Source organism: Musa acuminata, unplaced genomic scaffold, assembly GCF_036884655.1.
Source record: "Musa acuminata AAA Group cultivar baxijiao unplaced genomic scaffold, Cavendish_Baxijiao_AAA HiC_scaffold_776, whole genome shotgun sequence".
Classification (NCBI taxonomy): Eukaryota; Viridiplantae; Streptophyta; class Magnoliopsida; order Zingiberales; family Musaceae; genus Musa; species Musa acuminata.
In genome coordinates this window covers 1-22,500 of record NW_027021005.1, presented here as the reverse complement: position 1 = coordinate 22,500, position 22,500 = coordinate 1, and the positions used below count along the sequence as shown (strand labels likewise).

Here is a 22,500-nt window from a genome sequence, read left to right as displayed (position 1 = left end):
AAACCCTGATCATAAGCAAATACGTAAATATACTCCTGAAAAAGAAGTGGATATAGAAAGTATTGTTGCCGAGATCTATCTTTTTCTAAATATCCTTGTAATTCTTCCATTTACATTTCCACTTGAAGCAGGGGTAGGAGGCATTTATTGGGTTATCAAATGATACATAGTGCAATATGGTCAAAACAGGGTATTTTGTATTCTATTATGTATATAGAATACAATAGTAATAAAAATATATACCCCGAAAAGGAAACAGGGAGTCCAATCAATAGATCTTTTTATTCTCTTTTTCTATCGAATTGGTTTATCTTCGTTGTTTATCTTCGTTATAATTACAAGAGGATAACAAACCCTTTATTTTTGCAACCCGATCGCTCTTTTGACTTTGGAATTTATTCTCTTTATCAGTATACTGTTTCTTCTACACATCCGTTTCTAATCCATAATAAAGAATAGTTAGGATTTATTAAAAAAAAAGGAAAAAGAATCAATGGTCCACCCACAGGAGAACTCACCCTTTCCCGTATAAGGCACTAATCTATTTTTAACGTCTAATTAGATCGGGTAATCGTTCAATTCAAATTAAGAACATAAGCTCGTTGCTTTTTGTTTTACCAAAATTGGAACCATAGGCTCTATCCATTTATTCACTAGACCCAACTGTAAATGTGAATTTGTTTTGTCCCCTTCCCTTCCAAAAATTTTTTATTTTTGTAGCGATCCAGTAAGGATAAACTAAAAGTTCCACTTTCATTTGAATTTGTAATTTTTTAATAAAATATTTAATAAAATAAGAAATTTTTTTTATTACGACATGCTACTTTTTCCATTCATTACCCTTGAGGATCAGTCGTGGTCTTATAGACTCTACCAATAGTCTGGACGAATTTGTTGCTTCATCAAAATGTGTAAAAGATCATAGTCGCACTTAAAAGCCGAGTACTCTACCGTTGAGTTAGCAACCCGAATAAAATAAAATAAATAGGATATGTAGATACGATAAAAATGAAAAATCCATTAAATTGCACTGCACGACCCCATCAAAACATTGAACTAATAATAAATAAAAAAATATTTTATGTTTTATGATCGATTATACAAAATAAATAGAAAATGTACAGATCATATTTAAAAACACCAGATTCCTAAAAGAGATGCTAAAATTGTGACAGACCTACCAGTTTTTTATCAATTTTTTATTTTTGTTAAGTTAAATTCCAAAATACGTCTTATATGACAGTAAACCCAACAATGCAAAACCCATTATTTGAGTAAAAGTGAAGTTAAAACCCAATATGGGGTCTGGATAAAGAGATTTATTTATCTATGATCAATTAATTTATCTATGATCAATTATATTTGTTCGATACACCATTGTCAATATGAATGCAATGTTGAGAAAACAAATAACAAATAAAGTAAATAAAATAAGGATTTGTATTGGGTTGGCACAACATAAATAAGAAATTTTGATGGAAAAAAATAAGGAAAAGATAAAGAAAAAATCTCGGGTTTACTCAATCAATAGAGGTACAATAAGCAAGATTAATCCCTTGTTTGTTGGTGGATTCCTATAACAAGAAAAAAGTAAATTTAAGTATGAATAGAGCAAGAAAAGGGAAAATTTTAGGTAAAAAATTGTAAGTAAAAAATTATACAAAGATAGATTTTATATTAATCATCTCCCCCCTTTTTTATTAATTTTGTTGTTTTTTCTTTTAATTAACTCGAGGTTTTTTCTTTAAAAAATTCTGCCTTACTTAAAATATCATAAACAGTTCCTGTAGGTTGAGCGCCCTTTTCAAGGAAATATAGAATAGCGGGAACGTTTAAATAAGTTTGATTCTTTATCGGATCATAAAAACCCACTTTTCGAAAATCTCTTCCTTCTCTTCGGGATCGAACATCAATTGCAACGATTCGATAGATGGCTCATTGGGATAGATGTACATAAACAATCCCCCCCCAGAAACGTATAGGAGGTTTTTCTCCTCATACGGCTCGAGCTCGAGAAAAAATTATTTTTATTTCGGTATATCTTTCTGTATATAATATCAAATAGTAAACACAAAATAATGACTCAAATCATAGTCTAATTCATTATTATTATTTTGTTCTTCCTAAAAAAAAAAAAAAAAATAAATTTCATTCGTACTCATAACTCAAGTTGGGTAATTCTGACAGAATTCGAAGGGAAATCCTTAGACATTTCTTGAGCCGTCTCTAACCTCTTTTGTTTGTCTCATCTCGAATCTATTTTTATTCCTAATTCTGATCCAATTTTTGAGACAATTGAAAATAGTGTTTCCTTGTTTCGGAATCCTTTATCTTTGCTTTGTAAAATCATTGGGTTTAGACATTACTTCGGTGATCCTTACTCCTTTCAAAAGGGCAGCAACATACCTTTTGTTTTTTTTATTTCTTTCTATAGAAATAGAATACCCATAGAAATAGAATACGAAGAATTGATTCCTCTGTGATACACTTTTTTTTGATCGAAATAGTTTTATCAATTCCGATTATTTTATATTTTAAGGATATACTTACAAAGCTGGTCTAACTTATTGATTGATTGGCACTAACCCTAGATTCTTCCCCTTGATAAATGAATCAATCCTTTCCGCTCGAGCTCCATCATGTACTATCAACCTAAGAAAAATTAGATTCCTAATGGAACAGAACAAACTATGTCGAGCCAAGAGCATCTTCATTTGTATAGAAAATGGTGGATGTAAAAATCCACAGCGGATCATGTCCTTCAAGTCGCACGTTGCTTTCTACCACATCGTTTCAAACGAAGTTTTACCATAACATTCCTCTAATTTAGAATTCAATTTAATTTCAAACCGCAATGGAATTGATTTAATATGTAATCATGAATAGTCATTGGCTCGATGGGAACAACGGGAACTATATAATAGTCTATACTTTATACCTATGGATAGATAAGTATTCTATGGATAGATAAGTATTGTATTTATCCGGAGAAAGCTCAGCAAGGATCCAATTTCTTTAACTCGATATTCTATCATATGAATGAAACGTATTTCTAAGAAAGATGTTTGCTTAAGACTTATTTACTTTACATCTCCAACAGATTGTTCGGGACGATCAATCATGAAATGCAGAATCTATTTTTCTAGAACAAAAAAACTATAAACCTCAAATCCTTTAATTTAATATATTTCCAATCCCGGAAAAAAATAAATTATTAGTCAAATAAACTGTTCCAATGACCAAAAAACAAAAAGGTCGTAAGTTTCTAGATACTATTGATTTATCATATTTCTTCGAGTACCAACCAAGAGTTCATAAAAAAATGTTTTAAAAATCTCCGACTTCAACATCATGACTGGAACTATGTTTTCTAGTCATGACTAAACTGGATCTCTAATTCAATCACCAAGTCGACGCAATCACAATGAGTAGCTAAAAATTTTTAGCAGATATTTCATTCCCTAAGGAGACATAAATTTTACCATGTTCAATTGAATTATCAATTGGTTTTCTTTTAACCAAAGAAGTAAATTGATAATCTAGTTTATCTATTTTCATGAGTATGAAATAGAAAAGGTCTCATGTACGGCAACATTAAGATCCTTATTCTTTCTTTCATCTGAAAGAAAGAATCTGAATATTGTTACTGGGGGTAATCATGGATATTTTTAAAATCAAAGATCCCCTTCCACAAATTCTTTTCACTTAAGTGAAAGGCCATTGTTATTGAAATACAACAACATTGTTATTGAAATACAACAACATTGTTATTGAAATACAACAATATAATAACAATACACAATATATATCATACATATAGGCATAGCGTAGGCCTTGTTTATTTTAGTTTATATAGATTTTGTTTTACTTCAGGTTCAACAATTTTTCCATCAATTCCATAAAATCAAGTTAAAATATATGGAATATCAAAATTTCCCCCCAATCGCTACGTTACATTGATTTACAATTATTTTCATTTGAGGCATCTAAGATATAAGATAGAAAGAAATGGAATTCAGACAATTTTTATCCTATTTTTTCCCACGCCACAGCACAGCTTTAGAAGTTTTAAAACCAGTGATGAAATTAGTACGACAAACTCCCTACTCTTTAGTCTTCACATAGAATGTGAAATTGGGATACCCTATTTTTGACTTTAGGCTTTGTGTGGAAGGGAATAGAGATGCTTTTGTTTCACGCTTCAATTCGGAATGCATCATGTGAGAATTATAATTCATATTTAGAATTCATATTTCATGAATATGGGACATAATGAATATAACAATAGTACGAGCATATTATGAATGTGAATGATAGACCCCAAATTTCTCTTTTTTTTATTCAAAAAAACTTCCACCTGTATTTGACACTTTATTATGCTTGTGATAAATCAAATGGATTCTAAGAATCCATTCTAAGAATTCATTCTAAGAATTCAGAACAAAAGACATTCTAAGAATTCAGAACAAAAGAAAAGGTTGTTCTCTTTAAGATTTTTCCGTTTTATGTGGGATACAATGTGATCCCATCTTTTGTTTCTGATGGAAACGATCTGGGACGGAAGGATTCGAACCTCCGAATAACGGGACCAAAACCCGCTGCCTTACCGCTTGGCCACGCCCCATTTTTCCTGTTTGGCACTAGTCAAGACTATTATTAGAATTAGTTATTCGTCAATACCCCCCCCCCAAAAAAATACATAATACATAATAAAAACATATGGGGTATTTTGTTTGTTGCTAGGATTCAACACATGTAGATTAGATATAGAATCAAAAAAGTTAATTGATCATTACATAGAATTCAATTAAGATAATGTATGAAAGTAGAATTCCTTGTATTCTCATTTGAGAATGGAAGGAAGGATTTTTGATTTGGGAGAGTTCAAAAAAAAAGAAGGATTTTTTGACTTGCCTTTTTCATTTTTCCCTTATAAAAATAACTCAATCAAAATAAAATTATCTAATCTACAAGAACGAAATGTTTGTTATGTTTAATATCTTTAGCTTAATCTGTATCTGTCTTAATTCTGTCCTTTATTCGAATAGTTTTTTCTTTGCCAAATTGCCTGAAGCTTATGCCGTTTTCAATCCAATCGTAGATGTGATGCCTGTCATACCTGTTCTCTTTTTTCTCTTAGCCTTTGTTTGGCAAGCTGCTGTAAGTTTTCGATAAAATCCTTAATACTTTGCCAAATCCATTCATGATTTATTCGACAAAAAAAATTATAAAAATGGATAAGATCGGCTAAGTCTTACATTAGAATTATAAACCCTCGATTAAAAAATGGAAATTCTTGTATATTGAGTAACCGCGGAGATGAATTTTGATCAGTTTATTTACTCGTTCTGACCTTTCAGTGAGTAAGGAGTTTATTAGGTCTAGGTCCCCTACAATACCTAATTGTCGATATGACAAGAAAATTTTTGTGAGGAAGGAATAAAAATCTTATTACAAAGAAATTCGTAAAAGTGACTTTCTTTTTCTTTTCAAATCAAAAAACTCCATTTTGGGGGGTATGATGTCAAATCAAACAAAATAGTATATGTGGTAAAAAGAAAAAATAGGTAATCTATTCCCTTTTTCAAATGATCTTATCTTGGAGATTGTGTAATGCTTACTCTCAAACTCTTTGTTTACACAGTAGTGATATTCTTTGTTTCTCTCTTCATCTTCGGATTCTTATCTAATGATCCGGGACGTAATCCTGGACGTGAGGAATAAAAAAAAATTGAGTTTTCTTTGTTTTTCTAATTTTTTCTTATTATTTTATCTATTCCATATATTCACTTTACCTATAAAAAAATAAAGGAATCGAAATTCCTTCGAAATCGAAAGTATCAAGTAATCAGAGCGGGCGGAGAGAGAGGGATTCGAACCCTCGGTACGAATAACTCGTACAACGGATTAGCAATCCGCCGCTTTAGTCCACTCAGCCATCTCTCCCAATTTAAATAAAATTGAAATTTCAATAAAATTTCAAATGAAATTGAAATTAACTATTTCAATTTAAATTGAAATTAAATAAAAAAAGAAAAGAAAATAATAAAAAAGAAAAAATTTTTAATTTTTAAGATATTAATTATTAAGTTTAAGAAAGACATTAATATAATATTTTTTATTAAGAAAGATATTAAACATTATAATTTAAGAAAGATATTAAACATTATAATTATAACATTATCATTAGAAATATGAAACATTCTATTAAAATTTCTAATTATAGAATAGATTTCATTACAGATGAAATAAAAAAAAAATAAAAAGTGAATAATTAAAAATTAAAATTATTAATAAATTCTAATCTAAATTTAAAGGTTAAAGGAATTGAAATTTTATTTTCAATTAAAGTAAAGAAAAAACAAATTAAAGGTTTTTTTTATGTAATAAAAAATTTCTTAAATATTATAATATTAAATATTATAATATTATATTATAAGTAATTTTATAAGTAATTGTATATTATAAGTAATTATATAATTAAGTAATTAATAATATTATATTATAATAATATTATATTATAAGTAATTATATAATTAAGTAATTATATAATTATAATTATATAATTATATTTATATTAAGTTAAGTTAATTTTAATAATTTAAGTAATGTAATTATATAAGTAATTATATAATTATATTTATATTTAAGTTAATTTACATTTACGTAATTTAATTTAAGTTTCATTTAAGTAAGTTAAGAGTAAGTCAAGAACGAATTTGATCAAGAATTCCATTTAGATAAGATTCGAAACAGGTATCTCCAATAGAAAGAAAACCTTACTTCTTTAATTTTGTACGAAAGGTTTATTCTCCCGGCCTGGTCCTAGTTAAGTACTGGCCGGGCCAGTACCTCTTTTTTTGTCCAGCTTCAATGACCCCTTCAGACAGACTGAGAATGCCAGCAATCCAGCAAAGGAAAAGTATAAGTATAACTTTATACTGTTTTTTAAATTTATATATGTTATTTAGAAAAGCTTTGTGCTCTTCGCCTTTTAAGTCCCTGGCTGGCGGGACTAAATATGTGTCAACGTTATAATTTTAATGCTATCTTGATTGCGTCTCACTCCCTTGTTCGACAAATAGTCCATTCATATACAATAATGTATATGTAGCGGGTATAGTTTAGTGGTAAAAGTGTGATTCGTTCTATTAACAACTTAAAAAGTTAAGGGGTCTCTCGGTTTTTTGCATACTCCGATCAAAAACTTTATTTCTTAAAAGGGTTTAATCCTTTACCTCTCAATAGCATATTTGAGGAAGAACATACATTCTCACGATTTGTATCCAAAGTCCAATTAGAAATTCTATTTTCGAAATTGAATAAGAAAATTGGATTATGTATATGGAGTCGTGAAACATAATTTTTTTTGAATTGGATCAATTCTTCCAATCGAATGAGTATGAATAAAGGATCTATGGATGAAGATACAAAAGTTTATTTCCAATCGTAACTAGATCTTAAATTTTGGTGTTGTAAAAGGGAAATTGAAGCCAAACAAGCTAGAAAAGGGTGGTTTTGGTTTACTAGAACCATCAGCATATTGTTTCAGCTCGGTGGAAACCAAATTCTTTTCCTCGGGATCCTGCGAGTGGAAATAGGGAACGAAGTAACTAGACTAGACGGATTTGGTATAATCCCTCTCCTCTAGAGGGATCATCTAGTAAGCGAGTAGTTTGGGATACATTCAGACAGAAAGGCTGACATAGATGTTATGGATCTAATTTTCTCTAGGAATACATCAATCTTCCATAAAGGAGCCGAATGAAATCAAAATTTCACGTTCGGTTTTGAATTAGAGACGTTAAAAGTGATCAAGCAACGTCGACTATAACCCCTAGCCTTCCAAGCTAACGATGCGGGTTCGATTCCCGCTACCCGCTCCATATTTCTTATTATGTATTATACATCTTATTATGTTATGTATTATACATCTTATTATGTATTATACATACATGCACCATCAATTTAGATATGCATTCTTTTTTATTCCCTAAAATATTTTCCGTGTAATTTGATTTTTTATCCGAACAAAAGAAAGTAAGAATACAAAAAAATAAAATAGGAATGAAAAGCGTCCATTGTCTAATGGATAGGACAGAGGTCTTCTAAACCTTTGGTATAGGTTCAAATCCTATTGGACGCAATTTATTTCCATCTATTTTTAAAATGGCTATACTTTTTAAAAATGGCTATACTAAGAAACCCTTTTTGAATCATTCGAATCAGAACTATTTCTCAATGATTACTCTTGTACTAAGAATAGAATATACCAAGAATAGAATAAAAGTAAGAAATTTATGTTTGTTCCTGAAGTAAAAACAGTTCGATCTGTTCTTGAATAGCTTCCTTCAAAAGAAATTCTACTTCCTCGGTGAATGTCTTGGTAGAAGATATAATTTCTTGAAATTTAGGTTTATTGTTTTTTAAGTAGCTACGTAACTGACTGAGAAATTTCTTTACCTGTCCAATTTCTAGCGGATCAAGATATCCATTCGCTCCGGTATAAATAGTAGCTATCTGTTCTTCCACTGCGAGAGGGTCTGATTGGGATTGTTTAAGCAACTCGCGTAATCGTTGACCTCTTGCCAATTGATTCTGAGTAGCTTTATCGAGATCAGAAGCGAATTGTGCAAAGGCTTCTAACTCTGTGAATTGCGCTAGTTCCAATTTTGATTTGCCGGCTACTTGTTTCATGGCTTTAATTTGAGCTGCGGATCCTACTCTGGAAACGGAAATACCCACATTAATAGCAGGTCGGATTCCAGCATTGAATAGATCGGCAGATAAGAATATTTGTCCATCTGTAATGGAAATTACATTAGTAGGAATATAAGCTGAAACGTCTCCAGATTGAGTCTCAACTATCGGTAAAGCGGTCATACTTCCTTCACCTAAACTAGAATTTGATTTAGCGGCTCTTTCCAAAAGTCGTGAATGCAAATAAAAAACATCTCCTGGATAAGCTTCACGACCGGGAGGTCTTCTTAATAGAAGAGACATTTGGCGATAAGCTTGTGCCTGTTTGGAGAGATCATCATAAATTATTAAAGTATGTTGTCCACGATACATAAAAAACTCAGCCAGAGCCGCTCCCGTATAAGGAGCGAGGTATTGTAATGTAGCAGGTGAATCCGCCGTTTCGGCTACCACAATAGTATATTCCATCGCCCCCTTTTCCCGGAAAGTAGTCACTACCTGAGCCACAGAAGATGCTTTTTGACCAATAGCTACATAAACACATATTACATTTTGACCTTTTTGATTGAGAATCGTATCTGTGGCTACGGCTGTTTTGCCGGTCTGTCTGTCCCCAATAATTAATTCTCGCTGACCGCGTCCTATAGGGATCATCGAATCAATGGCAATAAGCCCCGTTTGAAGAGGCTCATATACAGAACGTCTAGAAATAATACCTGGGGCAGGAGATTCAATTAACCGAGATTCAGAAGCTGAAATTTCACCTCTCCCATCAATAGGTTTAGCCAGAGCATTTATAACACGACCCAAATAACCCTCACTCACAGGTATCTGAGCAATTCGTCCTGTTGCTTTTACGGAACTTCCCTCTTGTATCATCAAACCATCACCCATTAATACAACGCCAACATTATTTGATTCCAAATTCAGAGCAATGCCTATTGTACCCTCTTGAAACTCTACTAATTCACCTGCCATTACTTCATCAAGACCTATGAACACGAGCAATTCCGTCGCCTACTTGAAGTACGGTACCGGTATTCACAATCTTTATTTCTCTACTATATTGTTCAATACGCTCACGAATAATATTACTAATTTCGTCGGCTCGAAGGGTTACCATTAGTGTTTCTTTATTCTTTTTAGGAAGGAAAAGATAAAAATAATGCCTAAACTATAACTAAAAAAAGAAGGGCTAATCAGTTATTTCTTGCATGGCCCCGAGAATGCCAATATTAGCACGGATCGTACGGAAATGTAACTCGCTATTCAAGCAACTATTCAGAGTTCCTAGAGCTCCTTGTAAGGCTTGTTGGAAAACTCGTTGTCGGACCTGATTAATCGCTCTTTGTTGTTCAAACTGAAGGGTTTCATTTTTGTAATTTTCTAATTGTTCCAAACTATTACTAGTGGCATTAATCAAATTTTGTTTTTCTCGTTCTATTTCAGAGTATCCATTCATTCGATACTCATCTGCTTCCATTTCCACTTTACGTAAGCGAGCCCGGGCTCTTTCGAGCTGCTCAATGGCCCCTTTACGTAATTCTTCCGAATTTCGAATAGTATTCAAAATCCTCTGTTTTCGATTATCTAATAAATCATTTAATGAAAGTAGATTATCTTATCATTAATTTCAAAACTTCCATGATCTCTTCCCGAACCAAACATGAATCTTTCGATTCATTTGGCTCTCACGCTCAATTATTTATTTTATTTATGGTGTGGGTATTCCCATATCTTTTTTAATGTTTTATTTATGGTGTGGGTATTCCCATATCTTTTTTAATGTAATGAGCCTACCCTCTCTTTTCTGTTTGTATTCAAAGATGTCAAAACTGATACAAGACCAGAATATCAGGAGGACTCTTCCGACTAGACCAGACAAAAATCTAGAATTGTCAGCAAAGTTGTTTCTTTATTTGTATTTTATTTATATTTGTTTTGTATTTTATTTATCATTTTCATTTTTAGAATTCTATTTCATTTTTCATTTTAAAAAAATGAAAATAATAATTATTATATTTTTTATTTGTTTCTTCAAGTCCAAAAATTCCTCTTTTTTTATACATAGGTCGTCATTTCGGCATTAGATAAAAAAAGCAAAGTGCTCATTTTTCTAGTAAATGGTTCAAATTCTTTTATCGATATGAGTGTTCTATATCAAATCAAATAAATTACCAACTATTTTTTTTTTAACCATTTCGTTACTAACGTAGTGGTAGAAGTGGTAGAAAGAGTACCATGTTTTACCTGGACTTTAAACAATTTAGCTTTAACCATGTTAATGGTCTCACATTATTGGTTGATAGAGAATCAAAGTGGATTTACCAATAAGTCACGAAATGCTATGGTTCTTACATATGATTTCTTAATTTATTCAGAAGTAATTCGTCGAGATCGTGCACCTTTTTCCTATTTCTCCTATAAATACCATAAATAAAGTGCAGCTGGATGGATCCAACCTATTCTTGAAATACACAACTCGCACACACTCCCTTTCCAAAATAAATCAATACACCAAGCACTACACTTAGATTTATTGGATTTGTTGCTAAAATATCGGTATTAAACCCGAAACTCCCGGCGGATGGCCAGTGACCCAAGGAAACGAAAGAATCGATTACATTTTTCATATGCTCCCCTCTCTTATGGATAGGACTAACAAAGAACAGAGTTCTTTTTGTATCACTTCACTCGCCTTTTTTTGATCGATTTCTTTTTATTAATTTCATTTCCACTTTATTTAATGGCAATAGATTAAATCATTTGTTTGAAATTTATTATTTTTTAAGTTTTCAAGAAGTTTCCAATAAGATACTTTACTTAGGTCTTAGATCTCATATCAATTGATAACTATTTCGTTTGTTGAAACGCTTCGAACAATGAAAGTAAAAAAGTTTTCTATTGTACTAAGCTAAGGACAGAAAGGAAGAAAGCAAGCGAATCTGGTAATTCCTCATCCTCAAATCAGCCCTTCCTGGCGTATTGTCTCAACAAATAAGTAATTTATAAGTAAAGTGTAAATATAATTCGAAGAAGCAAAGGGCAATTCCAAGTTAAAGTTAATAAAATAAGAAAAAAGTATGTAAGGTACTTTTTTCTATTTATTTCTAGGATTAAACAAAAGGATTCGCAAATAAAAGCGCTAACGCCACGACCAGTCCGTAAATTGTTAAAGCTTCCATAAAAGCTAGACTAAGCAATAAAGTACCTCGTATTTTACCCTCTGCTTCTGGTTGTCTCGCAATACCTTCTACAGCTTGGCCTGCAGCAGTACCTTGACCAACTCCAGGTCCAATAGAAGCAAGCCCCACGGCCAATCCAGCAGCAATAACGGAAGCGGCAGAAATCAGTGGATTCATGGTAAGTTCCTCGCACAAAAAAAAAGAAATGGTTAATGATACAATCAACCAATGAATTATTACTCATTTTATCATTAAGATCCAGCGGTCCGAAGTAACTAAAAACTCCGAATTGAAATGATAATATTACTAAATTACTGAACTGAATCGTCACAACTATCTCGTTTTTACCCATAATGGAGTTTTTGTAAATCCATATGCATACAGTTCTAACTATTGTATTTCTTTGTTTCGAACCACTCTTTCATTTAATTCTTCGTTCTTTACTACACCATTCTTGAGTTCATCTCTTTGTTCATTCAATCCACAATCACAGACAAAATAGAAGGACTGATATTGAAATCCGTCTAAATGGAGTGTGACTAAATGCAGTGTGAGCTGCAATCAATATCAATCAAATTAATACCAATACAAATCAATATCAATATATCAATATGTAGTAATATAAAAGTATGTAGTAGTACCAATATCAATATATAGTAATAATTAATACTAATAATTATCGATAATATAATTATAAATGATTATATTAACTAATACTTAATTGATACTTAGATATTTTACATATGAATATTAATACTTATATTAATATTAACTATTAAACTAATTATTAATGTTAACTAATACTTATTTTATTACTTATATTTATTTACTTATATTTATTTATTTATTTATTATTATTTATTATTATATTTATTATATTATTATTATATTAATATTATTATTATATTATATTATCATTATAGGATTATATTATGTATAGGATTATATTTTATATTATGTATAGGATTATATTATGATTACAGAGTAGAAGTTATGATTATAAAAATAGTAATAGTATGTAATTAAGTAATAGCATGTAATTAAGTAATAGCATGTAATTATGTAATATAGTGATGTTATATAGGATGATAGGGATAGCCTTATATAACTAATGAATATCTAATGTCATTCTAATATGACATATATATTTGTTTCTTCCATAACGTAAACCACCCGCATTTTTTTTAGATTAAATCGGATTCTAGAATCATTCCTAGAAACATAGACGGGGTCCGAGCTTATAGACATTACATACATCTAGTATAACCTCCCCAACCCTTCTTTTTTTTTTACAATTCTGTAATACCGTCCATCTTTTCTCCTAAAACTCTAAGTCATATAGTAATACGTTATTATGTTCCCCAACCAATTGGATTATCTTGAACCACGCATGAATTGGGATAAACTTACTTAATAATAATAATAAAAAATAATAATAAAAAGACTATTTTGAAAGCTAGTCAATGATGACCCTCCATGGATTCACCTATATAAGCCGCAGCTAACGTTGCAAAAATAAGAGCTTGAATACCACTTGTAAATAATCCAAGAAACATGACAGGTATAGGAACTACTGAAGGGACTAAAGAAACAAGAACGACAACTACTAATTCATCAGCCAATATATTCCCGAAAAGTCGAAAACTAAGAGATAAGGGTTTTGTGAAATCTTCTAGGATGTTAATTGGTAAAAGTATTGGAGTTGGTTGAATGTATTTCCCAAAATAACCCAATCCTTTTTTGCTAAGACCCGCATAAAAATATGCGACTGACGTGAGTAAAGCTAAAGCAACAGTAGTATTTATATCATTCGTGGGCGCAGCTAACTCCCCATGAGGTAACTGTATAATTTTCCAAGGTAAAAGAGCACCTGACCAGTTAGAAACAAAAATAAATAGGAACATAGTTCCAATAAAGGGAACCCAAGGACCATATTCTTCTCCAATCTGGGTTTTGCTCAAGTCTCGAATAAATTCAAGGACATATTCGAAGAAATTCTGACCGCCGGTCGGAATGGTTTGTGGATTCCGAACAGCTAGGATCACCGAACCTAATAAGATAGCAATTACTACCCAAGAAGTGATAAGTACTTGGGCATGGACTTGTAAACCTCCTATTTGCCAATAGAAATGTTGGCCTACTTCTACACCCGATATATCGTATAACCCCTTGAGTGTTTTAATGGAACATGGTATAACATTCATATGGTCCTCTAACAAAAATTGAACTTCAAAAAATAAATTATTTTGATTCAACCATCTCTTTCTCAACTCACCAACTTGAATCACTAATTGTATTCATCAATCGTATATTTAGGATATCAAGAAATTACATAGGATACCAAGAAATCACATAACATCATAACATATTATCAATATGCCCACTTTTCCATTTTGTTTTTTCTTTTTTTTAATTCAAGAATAGTAACCGATCCAATAAATCTATAAAATCCCCAAATAATTAACTAATTATTCTTAATCATAATCAACGATTTCTTATATAGCTACAACGGCCCTCACAAATTGCGGATACTAATTTGTTAAGAACCAATCGGATTGAAGCTATAGCGTCATCATTGGCTGGGATCGAAATATCTGCGAGATCGGGGTCACAATTTGTATCGATTAAACAAATCGTCGGAATCCCTAAAATTACACATTCTCGAAGAGCCATATATTCTTCTTGCTGATCAACGATGATCACAATATCAGGCAATCCCGTCATATATTTGATACCGCCGAGATATGTTTGCAAGGCAGATAATTTTCTCTTCAACATTGCGGCATCTCTTTTGGGAAGACGGTTGAGTTTCCCCATCTTTTGTTCTGCTCTTAAATCCCTGAACTTTTGAAGTCTCGTTTCCGTAGTAGACCAATTCGTTAACATACCACCGAGCCATTTTTTATTAACATAATGACACCGGGCCCTTATTGCAGCTGATTGCTACTGAATCCGCTGCTTTATTTTTGGTACCAACAATTAAGAAGTTTTTTCCCCTACTTGCTGCATCAAAAACTAAATCACAGGCTTCTGATAAAAAACGAGCCGTTCTAGTGAGATTTGTAATATGAATACCTTTACGCTTTGCAGAGATGTAAGGGGCCATTCTAGGATTCCATTTCTTAGTACCATGACCAAATGAACTCCGGCCTCCATCATCTCTTCCAAATTGATGTTCCAATATCTTCTTGTCATTTTTCCCACACTTCCTTTTTGTTTTTTCTTTTTTATTTTTTTAACAAAGAGACGAGGTACTTTGAAATAAATAATTGTTCCGATGGAACCTTCTACCGGGAATTAACCGTTGATACACGGTACAAACCATTAATGTCTTTTAATTACTTATTTTTTTTTTACCAAATCAATACTCGGACCAGATAGTTAAGTTAAAAGACAGATAGTTAAAAGTGAAAAGATAGTTAAAGTAAAAGAATCTGCTCTTAGGAATCATGAAATCGCGTAAACGATTGTTCTGATGTCTCATGGAAATGGACGTAAGAACAAAATAATTCTCTATGGTGTAACAAAATATCTCTCATTTCCAAATCGAATAGATTCTTTCTTTTGATTTCCAAATAAATGTTCTTGTCTTGCCTTGAACGGTGCACTAATTTTTTGAATCCGGTACCAACGGGTATAATCCCACCCAGAACAACGTTCTCTTTCAGGCCTTTCAACCAATCAATACGACCTCGTAGAGCAGCTTTTGCTAAAACTCGAGCGGTTTCTTGAAAACTTGCTTCGGATATGAAACTTTGAGTATTCAAAGATGCCCTCGTTATTCCCAATAGGATTGCCCGATAAGAGATCGCTTCGTCCAAAGCGCGCCCCGCTCGTTCCGCTCGCAACAATCCGATTAATTCCCCAGGTGAAAAAACATTAGACATTCCATCTTCTGAACCAACACTTTTGATGTTACTTGACGTACAATAATCTCTATATGTCTATTATGGATCTGTACCCCCTGGATCGATAAACCTTTTGGATTTTATTAACCAAAGAGATACGACTTTGAACTATGGTTAGCTCCGCTTGAATCAAGAATCCCCAGGGGATTCCAAGAATTTTGGTATACCTTCGTTCCAACCTTCAACTCTCCTTTCGAGGTTCATCGATATTGAATCAATAGAACGTACTTCTAAGATTTGTTCCACTTTTGGAAGACCTTGCGTTATGTCACCAGATCTCGATTTTTCATATATAAATGTAACTAATGTATCTCCTTCGTAAAAGATTTCTCATAATGGCCATGAACAGTAGCTCCTGGAGTGGCCAAATAGGGCTTAGCCGATCTTATAACTAAGGAGTCAACATGAACAATATGATCTGACCAGATTTTTCTACGTGTGGTTCGTATTTGAATAGACATACATTTTCACAAAAAAATTGTCCAAGACGAATTTTTTTAGATGTCTCTTCCCAATAATCGTGATGGAGAAAGTGCCAATTCAAATGGAATGGATTCAAAATGATGTTACTGCATGGATCGGGGTTATAAATCCTCCTATTTTCATCTATTAAACAGTATTTAAGTACTTGAAGTACTTGGAAAGTCTGTTGAAAATTGTCAAGTAGCAAATATTTCTTTAACAAGATCTGATTATAAGTTATTAAATGGTAAGATGAATAGAAATTTGCTATTTTAGGTACAATAGTGCCTAAGGGACCCAGCAAATCCTTAATTGGGATTATGGGATCCGATTCTTTTGTCATATTGTTATATTTTGAACCATTGAATGGGCGAATGGGCCAATTCGAAAACAATTGGATGATGACAAAATTATCAAAGATTGGCATTCCTTATTTCGATTTAACAATGTACCAATAGTACCTTGATGTTGGGTAAGTGATTGAATCCTGGCCTTGTAAAAAAAAGGATTGATATTTGTGCGATCTAATCCATTATCGGAAATCAATCCGGAACTTGCCCTATCATATCTTTTTCCGGTATACGAAATAGTGGACTTGACTAACTCAATTCTTATGAAATCTCGAATCAGATCATTTGTTCTTACCTCAACAAAGGAAGCGTGAACCTCTTCCGGAGAACCTTTTTGCTCTTGATCCCAATTCAATACTAAGCAAGTCCGAACTAATTGAATACTTGTGTGAGAAATTCCTCGAATTGACTTGCCATTTCCATGAAGGATATAATTGACAACTCTAAGTTGGACATTATCCTTTTCCCGCAGGAGATCTTGAGGAAAAAGTGTTGCTAAATTTATGCCATCAGCTATTTCATATGTGACTACGGGTCGAACCAAAACAAAATACTTTTTCTTGGTAGGTGTGATCCGTTGGACATAGATCCAATTTTTCCATTTTTTTGATTCCTTAGAAATTTTTTTTTCTGTTTCCGGTGGTATCAAAATGCCGCTGTGCCTGGATATCTTATCTGCCTCTCCAGGAAAATAAATATCTCCGGAAAATATTTTTAGTTCAATATTTTTTTTTTTTCTCTCCACTCGGACTAATCCGCCTACTCGACTTCTTGTATTTAAAGCGAGTTGTGTATCTACTCCAATGATACTATTGTTCCGGACCATTATCAACGAAGATCCGGGTAAGATATGCACTTCTTCGAGAATGAAAAAAAACCGATCTACTTTCGTTTGGTATTTCGGACTAAATTCTTTTGGTCCTCGATACTCAATCAAATCCTCTTTTTTTATGATTGAATTGACCTCTACGGTTCCATATTTAGTAATTCCTGAATTGCTTCTTCTGTATCGTGGATCATCAAAATAAGCAAGAATACTATTTCTACGTAAAATACCCTGTTTTGGTATTTCGATCGAAATACCAAAACAGGGTATTAGTTCTTTCTCTCGTTCTTGATTGTATTGTAATGGGATGATGAATCTATTTCTTCGCTTTTTCGCCAAGAAATAAGAATTCCCTTGGATAATAGAAGGATATATGAAATTCAAATGACCATTAGACATCGTTTGATCAGGTCTTATTGAATAGTCAATAATTTTCTTATCTTTTTTACCAGAAGTATCCAACAATTTATGTCTTATTCGACCATTAGTCATTGATAGGTCAGAGATATATCTTTCTTCGACAGAAAAAGAATAAACATTCATTTGATCTTGATCCTTGTGGAGCGAAAAAGACACTATACTGGATCTGCACGGACCTCCCGCTAATATCCATAAATGACTCGTTTTTGATAATAGATGAACATTACCATATGTATATTCAGGTGCATGGTGGACATCGGTACTCCAGTGCATTTCTCCCTCTGATTCAGAATAAATATGTTTTCGTACCTTCTCTTTAAAATGAAAAGTGGACGTTCCAGCACGAATCTCAGCAATCACTTGTTCTGATTCTACATATTGATTATTTTGAACTAAAATAAAACTTTTTGGTGGAATATTTACATTATGTAGAATATCCCGACTCTCAATAGTTACATACAAGTCTATAGAACATAGAAAAGCAGGATGCCCATGACGGGTACGTGTGGGATGAACCAAATCCTCATTGAATTTTATTTTTCCATTAGAAGGAGCTCGTACATGCTCGGCAGTACCGCCTGTGAATACTCCACCGGTATGAAAAGTTCTTAATGTTAGTTGAGTTCCTGGTTCCCCAATTGATTGACCCGCAATAATACCTACAGCTTCTCCCAATTCGACCAGGTCGCCATGAGTAGGACTCCGACCATAACATAATTGGCAGATCCAAGATGTACTCCTGCAAGTAAAGGGGGTTCGAATATATATTGGTTGTGCTCGAAAGGTTATGAATCGATTGACAAGTCCAATCCCAATATCTTGATTTCGAGTGGCAAGGCATCGTAGACCGATATATATATCGTCCGCTAATACACGACCAATTAGTGTTTGGACAAAAATTTTTTCCGTCATCCCATTTCGAGGACTCACGGAAATACCTCGGATAGTGCCACAATCTGTTCTACGTACAATAATATGTTGAACTACTTCAACAAGTCTACGTGTGAGGTATCCAGCATCTGATGTTCGTACAGCAGTATCTACAACTCCTTTGCGGGCTCCATAACAGGAAATTATATATTCTGTCAAAGAAAGTCCTTCACGTAAATTGCTTTGAATGGGTAAATCAATCATTTGTCCTTGGGGATCCGACATTAATCCTCTCATACCTACTAATTGGTGTATCTGAGATGCATTTCCCCTAGCTCCCGAAAAGGACATTAGATATACTGGATTAGAAGGATCAGTCATCCGAAAATTAGGATTCATTTCTTGTCTCAAATATTCACTTGTAGCATACCATATCTCAATGGATTGACGTAATTTTTCTACCGCGTGTACATTCCCATAATGATGGTGTTTATCCAAAATAAAACTTTGTTGTTCAGCGTCTTGGACTAACCATCCCTTAGAAGGGATTGTTAAAAGATCATCAATTCCTAATGAAATAGATGTAGCAGTGGCTTGTTGGAAACCCAAAGTCTTTACTTGATCCAAGATATGTGATGTATATGCCATTCCGAAATGATCTATTAACCTGCTAATAAGTCGTTTCATAACAGTTCCATTTATCACTTTATTGTGAAAGACCAGATCGGCCCGTTCTGCCATAAGTACAGTACCTCTTATATTTATTCTGCTAAGTAGGATTCGACAATGGACCTGAGTTAGTGATTCGAAAACTTCCTTTCCTCAATCTCAATCTTGATTCACGCAGAAATTCAGAAATTATGATACCAGTGAAATTGGGGAGACCCGAATTCCCATGGGCACGAACATCGCCTAATCTGATTTCTTAGTTTAGATAGCGTATGAGTAGGCTCGACAAAACCCTGTATGGCTTCTTCTATTTCCCGATAAAAAGAAATATGACCAAGAGTAGTTCGAATGTATATACAACGGATTTCCTTTGTTACACTTCCTTCTATTAGATAGTGCCCATAAATCTCATGATAAGTACCCAAAGATTCATATTGAACTTCGATGGGAACTTCTCTTGAGCCAATGACACGTTGATCTAGTCTCCATCGGAGCCACAAAGGACTATCTAAACTAATTCGTTTCTGTTGATAAGCTCCAAGTGCATCATAGGAACTAGAAAAATAGGGTTCTTTCTTTTCCGTATACCTATAGTCATTTTTTTTTATTGTCAACCTTTTTATTTTGGTAGTTTCCGCAACTATATCTATATGGATTATACCTATTTGCACAAATACCTCGACGATTCCCGATCGTTAATAAATAGAGTCCGATAAGCATATCTTGAGTTGGTACGGAAATAGGATCCCCAATAGCTGGAGACAAGAGATTCATATGAGAAAACATAAGTAAACGAGCCTCCGCTTGAGCTTCCAAAGATAAAGGTACATGAACAGCCATTTGATCCCCATCAAAGTCTGCATTGAAACCCTTACAAACTAATGGATGTAAACAAATAGCGCGTCCCTCCACTAAAAAGGGTTGGAACGCCTGTATGCCTAATCTGTGCAGGGTGGGTGCTCTATTCAATAATACAGGATGCCCCCGCATAACTTCTTGAAGTATTTCCCATACAATGGGTTCTTTTTCCCGAATTTTACTTTTAGCAATTCCTATGTTAGAAGCAACATGTTGTCTGATTAGACCACGAATTACAAATGTTTGGAAAAGCTCTATTGCTATTTCTCGAGGTAATCCACACTGATGTAATGAAAGCGAAGGACCCACGACAATGACGGAACGTCCCGAATAATCGACACGTTTACCAAGCAGAGTCTCACGAAATCTTCCCTCTTTGCCTTCAATTACATCTGAAAATGACTTGTAAACTTTATTATGACCATCCCTCATTGGTTGTCCACGGATCCCATTATCAAGAAGTGTATCCACGGCCTCTTGTACCAATTTCTCCTGACACATTACTAATTCCCCTGGCGTAGATCTACTTGTTGCTAATAGATCGGTAAGAGTATTATTCCGATAGATAACTCGTCTATAGAGTTCATTAATATCCGAACTCATTAGTTTACCCCCATCTATCTGAATGATTGGTCTCAACTCGGGAGGAAGAACTGGTAATAAGCACAAAACCATCCATTCTGGTTCTACATTTGTTCGAATAAAATGTTTAGCTAATTCCATGCGTCTAACCAAAAAATCCTTTCTTCTTCTAATTTTTCTATCTTCCCATTCATTTCCAGTGGACCCCTCCTCCCCTAATTCCTTCCATTCTACTAATGAATTACCCGTAATAATTCGCAAATCTGAATCGGCTAATTGTTCTCTGATAGCACCTGCTCCTGTAGAGATTTCTCGATTTCGAAATGTCTCGAAGCCTTGGGTAGTAAAAAAAAGTGGTATGCTGTATTTCCGAGATTGGATTTCATATTCGAATAAACCTCGTAATCGTAAGAAAGTAGGTTTTTTCGCTATGGGCCTAGCAAAAGAAAAATCGAGATAGGTTCCTGTAGGATTGGATTCCCCCTTTTAAAATCGGACGTGAAGGTTTCCTTTCATCCGGCTCAAGTAGTTACCTCAAAAAGGGGATTCTTTCTTATTTAAAAAGTTTGTTCGAAAAACCCTACAAACAAAGAACTACTCCTTACTCAAGTTCCCACTAAGGACCAACGATTCATTCTTCTTTTTTTACTTTCATTTTCCGAATTACTTATGACAAAATAAAAATGTAGGATTTTTGAGTAGTCTACTTCCCGTCAAATGATGAATCCCCTTAAAAGAATACTTTGGGACTCGTAAGGGATTTACTTGTCTATATATCGTTCTATTCGATCCTTTAGGTCCCTACTCACCTCGATGGTTATCCCATGATGCCCCTTGAAGCATATATGCGATAGATAGACTTCTGTAACCATACTATATTTGCTTGCTTAAACGGAATCTCTCTATAAAGAAATGGAATAGCTGATTCCACAAAAAAGTGTTTTTTCACGAGGTATAACTAGCAATTCCTATTTATACGGAATCGACCATGGATCAATTCCCCTTGCATTTGGAAGTATTGAATACACCTATAATTCTGAGTTTCGTGTTACTTTTACTTCTCCCAAAACACATGTCAGAGCCGGGGGCACCCCAATCGGATTGAATGGGATGACAGTTTCTCAGTCCGAATCTGTAAAACGAAAATTTTGATCAAATCACACATCGCAGTATACTAGGCCTTCTAATTCCTTAAGGGGTTTATCTAAAAGATTCGCGATATAACTAGGAAGACGTTTCAAATACCACACATGAGTCACTGGACATGCGAGTTTGATGTATCCCATTTGATATCTTCGTATCCGAGAATCAACAAATTCCACCCCGCATTGTTCACAAAATTTCGGGTCTTCTTTTTCAGCTCCAATCACTCGATAATTTCCACAAGCACAAATTCCACTTTTTATGGGCCCAGAGATTCTTTCACAAAACAATCCATCTTTTTTCTGGGTTTATTGGTCTTATAATGAAACGTATAGGGCTTTGTCACCTCTCCAACTATCTCTCCATTAGGTAAAATTTTGTTGGCCCAAGCCTTTATTTGTTGAGGAGAAACTAGTCCAATTCGAAGTTGTTGATGTTTATACCGGTCAATCATAGAATAGAAATTCTGATTCATTCAGATCAAGCTTCCTTCCTATTAATCTGGAAGTTCTTCTCAGATACAAGGA

At 33.5% G+C, this 22,500-nt stretch overlaps 1 protein-coding gene, 2 non-coding genes and 1 pseudogene across 4 annotated transcripts in view; 1 reads left to right on the top strand and 3 right to left on the bottom strand.

Moving 5' to 3' along the window:
• Window positions 1-2,766, bottom strand: part of LOC135663970 (maturase K-like) — a 3,401-nt pseudogene extending 635 nt beyond the window's left edge. The window contains exon 1 of the transcript XR_010508587.1: window positions 1-2,766. This exon is cut by the window's left edge and continues 635 nt beyond it. The product of XR_010508587.1 is annotated as a maturase K-like (transcript).
• A 3,092-nt stretch (window positions 2,767-5,858) lies between these two features.
• On the bottom strand, window positions 5,859-5,946 carry TRNAS-GCU (transfer RNA serine (anticodon GCU)). Its single transcript has one exon. It is a non-coding gene; the product is annotated as a tRNA-Ser (tRNA).
• Window positions 5,947-7,105: 1,159 nt separating this feature from the next.
• Window positions 7,106-14,273, bottom strand: LOC135663971 (ATP synthase subunit a, chloroplastic). The gene has a single exon (XM_065176900.1). It carries the CDS (start codon window positions 14,087-14,089, stop codon window positions 13,346-13,348), a length of 744 nt encoding a protein of 247 aa, XP_065032972.1. The 5' UTR covers window positions 14,090-14,273; the 3' UTR covers window positions 7,106-13,345.
• Window positions 8,075-8,146, top strand: TRNAR-UCU (transfer RNA arginine (anticodon UCU)). The gene has a single exon. It is a non-coding gene; the product is annotated as a tRNA-Arg (tRNA).
• Window positions 14,274-22,500: the final 8,227 nt, after the last annotated feature.